Source organism: Arvicanthis niloticus, chromosome 22 (genome assembly GCF_011762505.2).
Source record: "Arvicanthis niloticus isolate mArvNil1 chromosome 22, mArvNil1.pat.X, whole genome shotgun sequence".
NCBI lineage: Eukaryota > Metazoa > Chordata > Mammalia > Rodentia > Muridae > Arvicanthis > Arvicanthis niloticus.
The window spans coordinates 33,641,952-33,651,412 of NC_133429.1; the positions used below are offsets into that span (position 1 = coordinate 33,641,952).

At 46.6% G+C, this 9,461-nt stretch overlaps 1 protein-coding gene across 1 annotated transcript; it reads left to right on the forward strand.

Annotated features, from left to right (window-relative positions):
• The first annotated feature begins 1,188 nt into the window (after positions 1-1,188).
• Positions 1,189-3,309, forward strand: Phlda1 (pleckstrin homology like domain family A member 1). Its single transcript, XM_076920215.1, has 2 exons — positions 1,189-2,480; positions 2,910-3,309. Exon 1 carries the CDS (start codon positions 1,204-1,206, stop codon positions 2,452-2,454), a length of 1,251 nt encoding a protein of 416 aa, XP_076776330.1. The 5' UTR covers positions 1,189-1,203; the 3' UTR covers positions 2,455-2,480; positions 2,910-3,309.
• The last annotated feature ends 6,152 nt before the right edge of the window (positions 3,310-9,461 follow it).

The window sequence follows — 9,461 nt, forward strand, 5'->3', positions numbered from 1 at the left end:
AAATGAAGCCAAATTTAAAGACTTATGTTTGGAACTGGAATTCTGTTTTTAAAAAGATATTTCTGTTAGCTCTCAGATTAAGTTCGAATTTCTTAGCATGACACAAGAAAATTAAGTAGTTCATCCTCTACTTTCTCCCATTGGAATCTGATTCCTCCTTCGTCGTGGCAGCAGCCCTTGTGTGGCCAACAGACTGTTTTGTTCTATCTCCTGGTGAGAGGAGGCTTAGAGGTTATTTTCCCAAACTGGAGACTAGATCTTTGCCTTTTATTCTACCTTATCAGGAAGCAGCGTCTCTGAGCGGTTTAAATGCTAGACTGGAAATAGGGCTTTCCCAGAGTCAGATTCCCATAGGTGTTTTTTTGTAGGACATTCGCCAAGGCTTAGGTGTAAACTCCCAATACTGGACAACTGCCTACCCTGCTACTGCTATGGACTGCAAGGTCTGATCTAGAAGGGAGCCTGAGGAGCACCTCTCCCAGAGGACCCTCGTTCAATTCCCAGAACCTATATGGCGGCTCACAACCTGTTCCAGAGACACGCTAATTTCTGACCTGCTTTCATATACAATATGTACTACGTAATGCATACACACAAAACATAAACAAGAAAACCAAAAAAACGTGCCCTGTGGTGGAAAAGGGAGTCAAGAATACATACCTGGAGTCCACCCGTCTTTCCCTGCCACTACATCAAACCGGTAGCTCTATTGTTTTGACTTAGCTAATTTCTCCAGGAAGAACTATTTAATGGCTGAACAAAAAAAGCACGAAGCACACTTGGGTTATGTTCCCTGACATATCTACTTAGGTGTCGGGGAAAATGCACACCATGGAACTAAGTTTTATCCCCTAAGTTTTATGCCCTTGTCTGGAACCGGCTCCGTGGTAATCCCAGGGGTGGCTTCCCAGGCCTGCCTGGATCTGCTACCCGCCCCCGCAGCGGAGAGCCCACCCGCCAGGGAAGGGCGGGACCGTGGGGATGGCCTTTCGGCGCCCTCTGGGCGTCGGCAGCCGCCTCCGGGCAGCCGCGGCGACCTCAGCGACCGCGTGGAGCCGCCAGGAGCTTCCGGACCCTGGCTTCCATGGTGCGCGGGCGGCCGTGGGCGGCGGGGCGGAGCCAGCGGCAGGGGGCGTGCCCGCGGTGCGGCGGAGCCAGCGGTGGGGGCGTGTCCGCGGCGGGCTCTGGGAAGGCCCCAAGTTAATGAGGCGTACGCCGGCTGCCGAGCGCCTCTCGGAGCTGGGTTTTCCCCCGCGGCGCGGGCGCCAGGAGCCGCCTTTTCCGCTGGGTGTCACTCGGGGGTGGGGAGGGTGGCCCATTGAAAAGCGCCGCGAGGGGCCCCGGCCAGTGCCCTTCAGTGAGCGCTCGCCGAAGGACGGCAGAGAGCAGTCCGCTCACGGCTCCGGGATCTTGTGGCGAGTCAGGACGCGCCTGTCCCTCTGCCGGGACCCCGAGCCGCCACCACCGCCACCGCTCTGTCTCCTGCGAGTCAGCCTCCTCTGTGCGCTCCGGGCGGGCGGCCGCGGAAGCCGCTGGGGCGAGGACGGCGCAGGGCTGCTACTGCTACCCCCAGCCGGAGCGTCTGGAAGCCTAAAGGCCGAGCGGAGCAGCAGCACCCCTTATGCCGGAAGGATGCTGGAGAGCAGCGGCTGCAAGGCGCTGAAGGAAGGCGTGCTGGAAAAGCGAAGCGACGGGCTGCTGCAGCTTTGGAAGAAAAAGTGCTGCATCCTCACCGAGGAAGGGCTACTGCTCATACCGCCCAAGCAGCTACAACATCAGCAGCAGCAGCAACAGCCCGGGCAAGGGACAGCCGAACCGTCCCAACCTAGTGGCCCCGCCGTCGCCAGCCTTGAGCCACCAGTCAAGCTGAAGGAATTGCACTTTTCCAACATGAAGACTGTAGACTGCGTGGAGCGCAAGGGCAAGTATATGTACTTCACTGTGGTGATGGCGGAGGGCAAAGAGATCGACTTTCGGTGCCCCCAGGACCAGGGTTGGAACGCCGAGATCACGTTGCAGATGGTGCAGTACAAAAATCGTCAGGCCATACTGGCGGTCAAGTCTACGAGGCAGAAGCAGCAGCACCTGGTCCAGCAGCAGCCTCCGCAGACGCAGCAGATCCAACCCCAACCCCAGCCCCAGCCGCAGATCCAACCCCAGCCCCAGCCGCAGATCCCACCCCAACCCCAGCCCCAACCCCAGCCCCAACCCCAGCCCCAACCCCAGCCCCAACTCCAGCCCCAACCCCAGGCCCAGCCCCAACAGCTCCACTCCTACCCGCATCCGCATCCCCATCCTCATCCTTACTCTCACCCGCACCCGCACCCGCATCCGCACCCGCATCAGCATCAGCACCCGCACTCTCATCCACACCAACTCCAGCACGCGCACCAGCCTCTTCACTCGCAGCCGCAGGGCCACCGGCTCCTCCGCAGCACCTCCAACTCTGCCTGAAGAGGGCGGCACCCGGGCCACTCAAGGTAAGGTCCTGGCAACTTGGGACACCTAGAAACGTGTCAGCATGGCAGTTCTTTTGGAAGACTAGAAAGCTTGTTGACCGGTTCCGCTCCCGAAGCAAAGTTAAAAATAAAAATAAAAAAAAAAAAGTTTCAAGTTTCTGGAGCGGTAGCGAGAAGGTGGGCAAGCTGGAGCTTGTAGAGGCCGGGAGGGGAGGGAAGAGCTGGAGGAATTCTGCCAGGGAACAGGACACCGGGGATAGACCACTTATCTTCCCACCAACGTCATCACTCTTGTTCAGTGCCATCCTCCTTAGTGCTACTTTCTTGTGTGCCTCCGCACCACGTAACGACATGGTGTCCTTCTGAGCATGCCGTCCTTTGTGCTGGCCGGGAGGGAACAGGGTCTTGACTTCTGAGTCATTCATTTCATTCCGTGTCCTTTCTTTTCAGGTTTTTGAGGACTTCGGGAAGTGGGAAGAGTGCATTGCTATTAAGTTCACTTGGATCAAAACCAACAGAGTCTCCCCACCCGGTGCCAGATCAAGTAGTTTGGACATCACCCGACGGATAATGCGCTTGCAGTTCCTCGTAGTTTTCTGCGTAATCATCATCACGGTTGCAGGAAGCGATATTGAGTCAAGATGACTTTATTTATGAACCTTTGGAAGGATCACCTAACAGTACTGGACCTTGTAGGAGCAATTTATGTACTGTAATTTTATTTTAATGTTATTTTGGTTTATGATTATTTATTAGTTTTTTATGCCTATTCTAAGACATTTCTGAATGTAGGCCACCTCTCCCTCCTCGCCAAAAAAAAAAAAAAAAAAAAAAAATTAAAAAAAGAAACTTTATTTTCAGAAACCTATTTCCTATTAAGCCCCGATCTTGGAAAAGAAAAAGGAAAAGGGTGGTGGAGGGGGCAAACATGAAAAATGGATTCATTATCCCCCAGGGACATTCTCACGAAGTCAACTCTTTCATTGTATTCGAAGAAGTTGAAATTAAATTCTGACATTACTTTCACTTTTGAAGGTCTCTTTCATAGACGTGTAGCGTGTGCAGAAGTTTCTTTAAAAAAAAAAAAACAAAAACAAAAACAAAAAGCGAATGGGTCAGAATGTATAATTGTGAAACCCTGGTGGTCAAGATCATGCTTTTCTAGGAGGAAATCAGTAAGAATGACACTGGATGGCTGCGAGGGTAAACCTGTAGCGATTGTTTAGGAAAGCATAAGGGAGTCCTTCTGGAGCTGGGCTCAGGTGCCCCCTGGGATTCAATCCTAGCATGGTCATTTTGATTGTGAGTATAAATGTTTCAATTTTAAAATTATGGGGGATGCTCCATTTGAGAGTATTTATACCCGGCACCAAGATCTCTGAATTCTCAGCTTGGGCCTTTTATTTTGTCATAGATGCACTCTGAGAGTAATTTGTAAATATCTCAAAGGACTGAAAATAATAAGACTGGGCAGAGAAAGCAACACTTCTCTCTTTACTGCTCGGGGGCATGTCTGGACCTTCCCTGTTTTGGTTAGGGGGCTAAAGTCACCATTAGGGTGGAACAGGAGAGGAGCTGAGGTTGGTGGTTCTCAACCTGTGGGTCTCGACCCCTTTGATACACAGAGGTTGCCTGTTAGATCTTTACATTATGATTCATAACAGCAAAATCACAGGAAGTAGCAATGACGGGGTGGAGAGGGGGCTCCCCGCAACATCACAACGTGAGGAACTATATTAAAGGGTCCCGGCATTGGGAAGGTTGTCAACCACAGCTCGAGATGTTCAGTAAGAAAACAAACTCTTGTTCAACAGTCAGGATGTTGTGGGGGTGGAGGGAAAGGATGTGCTTTTAAAGGTAGAACAAGCCCTCCACTGTGTAACATCAAAGGGACAGTCAAGATTCACAAAGGCAGACGCTACTCAGTGGAGAAGGAGTACCAGATAATACCAAAGTCTCGAGGGGTTGAAAGTCACTTCCTGGCTGCCTGACTGCTAACGGGTCTCTGTTTCCCCTGACCGGTTCTCAGGAGCTCAGTTAGCATTTCTCCAGCATCCAAACTGGAATGCTGGCTTTAAGAAATGAGATGTCTTTTTCTCGCCTTCTGTATGGAAAGATTCAGCGAGACAAACGCTGTAATTTTGAAGTCATAATTGAGTTGAAAAGTTGCAGGGGTCGAGGGGTGGGGAGCGTGGATTGCAACTCAAAACAGGAAAACCTGAGTGAATTCTCACCTTTGGGGCTGCCTGATTTGCAGTTGTGAAAATCCTCTGGCAAAGGTTTCAAACATAGCATGTGTGGGGGGCAGCCCCAAGAGCCATGTTGACACATTTCCGGGGTTTGATGTGGCTTCCTGGGAGCTTTCTCTGTACTTTCTGATAGGATGCAAGCACACAGTACGGTAATTTGTACATGCGGATCATACAGCCCGTTAACTCCGAGCTCCTTCCAGCTGCAACACGTTCCCTCTAAATTTATGGATTCTCAGGATAGTAAAGGCCATACCAAATGGCTTGAAAATTAAGATTTCATTGAAAAGTTGCAGGGGGTGGGGGTGGGGGAGTTGGAAGTTGAAACAGGAAAAGCTGAGGTGGAGATGACTGACTTGATGTGGTGAACTGAGTCTGCTGTGAGAAAATGATGGGTTTTGTGTGTGTGTGTGTGTGTGTGTGTGTGTGTGTGTGTTTAGACAGGTCCATTGTTAGATTACATATAGAACTAGGTCATCACATTGCTAAAAAACAAAACAAAACCAACAAAGACAAAAACCCAACATCAACAACAAAACAAAAACAAGAAAACCTGCTCCGTCTCTGTCTTAGTTGCTAGAATTTTTGTAACCCTGTATTTGCAATGATGTGTTAAAGTGACCCTGTCCAAAGCTTTCTCTTGACATTAAGCCGTGAAGTCTCAGCGACTTGAAACAATAAGCATGCACAACCAAACACAGTTGCACTTGATGGCTTTATTCTACCTGTGAGAAAATGATATAAACCACCCAAAGCACTGGGAGACGAGGAGGTTTCATCCTTAAACAAGTCTGAAAATACTTAAATACTTTTACCCCAAGAAAGAGACCAGAGGAGCAGGCCCATTTTTTTTTTTTTTAAAGTATCCACCCTTGAAACAAACATGAAATATAAAAAAAAAAAAAATTGAAAAGTGAAAAGATGTCCCACCTGGAAACTGAACTTTTGTCCTTGAATTTGTGTTGGCAGCCAGCCTCCCTCACAGCCAGCTCACTAACTCAGTAAGGGAAAGGAGAAGAGACACAGAACTCCTTAGCACTCTGGAGATGGTTTCTCTTGTTTCCCTGTTTCCTTTCTTTGCTCTCATGTTTCCTGAGACATTCAGGGACAGGCTTGAGTCTATGACCTTCCTTAGTGGTACATTCTCAGCAGAAATCCATTTGAATCTGCTTTGTCCTGAAGTCAGAGAATAAATGTGCATGAGGTCCTTTCAGAACAGGTGTCTTCATCAAACAAGCAAAGACTCTCTGATCCTGGATGGATCAAGCCAATTTTTTCATTTCGTATTTTTTTTCTCCAGTGATGGTTGGGAAGCAAATGGTTCGTATTAAAAGGAGTTTCCTTTGAATATTAGCAACTTTAGCAAGCCTGACTGAAGCTGAAAGACTCGTGTTAGCTCCTTTTGGACTCTCTTCGAATTCTTTTAAAAAGTCCTAACTTTAAATCTGATATGGAATAAGTCCTATCAGCTCGGGAGTTCAGCGAAGTCATTTGTTTCTGGGAGAGTGAGATGCTTTACCTTGGCTGCAGGTGTTAACACTATTGTATGTAGGGCAGGGTTTAGAGGAAGGGTCTGGGATTTAAGCATAAGAGCTGTGTGGGTTGAAGAGGAGTCTGTGAACAAGTGTTTATTTCTTTCTGTCTAACTGTCTGTCTACTTGGGTTCTATTAGCAGAATGTTAAATTGGGAAATTATAGATTTAGATCAGCAGTTCTCAACCTGTGGGTGGAGACCCCTTTGGGGACGCAAACAACCCTTTCACAGAGGTCACCTAAGACCTTGGAAAAACACAGATATTTATATTATGATTCATAACAGTAGCAAGATTACAGTTACAAAATAGCAACAAAATAATTGTATGGTTGGGGGGGGGTGGGTTTCACCACAACACTAGGAACTGTTTCAGCATTAGGAAGGTTGAGAACCACTGATCTAGACACTGGGATAGTGTCTCACAAAGCCCAGCCTGGCCCCACAGTTGATATGTATTGGGTATGACCTTGAGCTTCAATTCCTTTAGCCCTCTCCGTCCGGGGTGCTGGGATCACAGGTGTGCAGCATCACATCTGTTCCATGCTGGAGAAGCTGACACAGGGCCTTGTGCATGCTAGGTTAGCACTTCCGCAAATGAAATACTTCCATGGTTCTGATTTTTAAGTTCTTGACCTAGTTTTTAAAAGTGACTTTTTTTTTTTTCTTTTCACATCTGCAGTTTGAATAAGCAACCAATGGATAAGATCGGGTGCCAAAGATAGCTGTGTCTTTGCCAGCAAGTCCTTGACCAAAGGGAAAAGAAGGCATCCTTAGGCCTGGAAGTCTAAGTGTGGTGGTGGACTGGCATATATAAAGCTCTGAATTCAATCACTCTGAAAAGGAATTTTTTTCGGATAGAGAAAAGTGTTTAGACACACCCCCCTTTAGTGCTCAGAAGCTGACCCTCTAGTGAGAGACTAGGCAGTGGGGAAGTAGGGTTTTTGTTTTTAAAAGATAACTCTACTGTATAGTTACCCTTTGTGTGGTCAGCCTTGTAATTTTCAGAATATGGAAGCAAGCACCTTCTTGTTGTACCAAGATCTTTACACACACACTACCAGCCATATTACCAGCCGCCACCTAGCTTCCCTTGAATTCACGGATAAAAGACAGACACACAGTTGCTCAATTCAACTTGCCTTTCCTGGCACAATTGCTGGCTGCTAACTATCTTCTGCCTGGGAAAGCATTGCTCTTAGCTCTGCATCTCCCATGTCTTAAACTTTAATGGCTAGTCCCATCTAGCCCCTGCTAAATGTTCCTGACCACCCCCGCCTGTCGGAGTGGCCTGTGTGACAATTCCATTTTGAGATTTCACATGGCTCTTCAACTCTTCTCCATCGGAGGCATGGCAAAACTCTTGTCTCTCTTCCCTTGCATCCCTCTGCTTGCCTCCAGGGACCTGGAAGTCCCGTCCATCCATTCCACTGCCCACCAATTGGCTCATGGCTTTCTTTACTGACAGATCAAGAACCAGTAGGGGAACAGGGCCTTAGCATCAGAACCACCCCCTATACTACTTGGTTGTAAACCTAAAAGCAGGGTCAGAATTTGTGTGAATAGGTAGAGAGGAGTTACTTTTTATACTTTGACAATGCATTCCTTCTCTAGTGAAATATCTTTTGAGACAACTTTCTTGTGCATCTTGGAAGACCTTAATGCCTGACATGTTCATTGAATTTCTAAAGAGCTTGGCTTATAAAGACCATGACCATGCTTGGATGAAAGAGGACATTTTGAGGTTAAGGCTAGATGATCTATTTTTTTTTTTTTTTAAACTGAGAACTTTGAATCTAGAAATTTGTTCTTTTGGTGAAATAATCAGCTTTCCACATGCTAATTACATTTTGGGGCTTTACCCTGGGCTCACTAGCTCACTCCCATGGTTGGGAGTGTATTCTTTCTCAATAAACTGTATTTCTGTTTCTAAAAAGAAGGAGGAATGGAGGGGAATGCTAATGAATTTCAGCTGAATTATCTTTTCCCCAGATGAGAAGCAGTCCCTAGGGAACTAGCTTGAAAACAATTTTTGTCTTAACTTTCTAGGCAGAGTTGACTAGAGAGACACCTTCAAATAGGTGTCTACAAAGCCATCTGTTTGGAGTTGAAAGCTGTAAGCTTCCAATCTTCCTTGGCATCTAAATGCTTTTAAATATTAAAAGTCTTTAAAGTAGATCTTGGAAGGCTTTTTTTTTTTTTTTTTAATCCTCTAGCATAGTCTTAACATTGGCAGCCTTTCTACTATGTTTTTCCTAAGAACTTGAATCAGAAGGTAAATTTCTGATGTGGAGAGGGAGCTCCAAGGCTACTTGAACTAAATGTATATAGGTTATCAAACAGAGTCTGTAAGAGCCAGGATTGGAGAGTCATGGGTTCAAGCCTCAGGTCTACCACTTTGCTGCTATATAGATCTTGACTCACTTAATCAAATTTTCGGTGAAGTAGAATTAATTAAACTGCTTATCTTAGAGGTACAGAGGTCTTCTGTGTTTCAAGTGTTTAAACGGTGCCTAGCACTTGTACAGAAGGAAGTTTTCTATATTTCAGGACAGATAACACAGATTTGGAACTCACTGCAGCCACGTGGATATGTAACATGGTATTTTGAAGCCATGAATTCCATTTCCTGAGGTTGTCACACTTTTCATTTGATGGTAGCAATGATGAAAATGTATGTAACATCTCCATGTTGTTGAGACAGGAGCTCACTGTGTAGTCCAGACTGGCCTTGAACTAGCAATCCGCAGGCCCCTTCCTTCTACATGCTGGCATTTTAGGTGTAAAGCATCATATCTGGCTTTGAAAACAAGCAGAAGATAAATTATTTATAGTACTAATTTTGAAAAAAGAGTCATTACATTTATTTATTTATCTATGTACTTATTTATTATGCAAAGAAAGTGGGCACAGCATGCGTTGAATCGAAGGTCAAAGGACTTTTTGTAGAAGTCAGTTTTCTTCTTCTACCACGTAAGTCCCTGGGATCCAACTGATGTCCTCGGGCTTATCAGCGGGATCTTTAACTGCCCCAGTGCTATCAATTTAATGACTGTTTTGAAATTATTTTCCATCCTTCATCTAGGTGCTTGTGTATTTTGCAGTCTATGATTACCTAATCAATAACATTCATTTCTATGACCTCTAGACTCCACCCAGATGGCCAATTAGACAGACGGCAAACACTGGGCTGTGTGGTTATCACGTTCCCCAGAATTACCC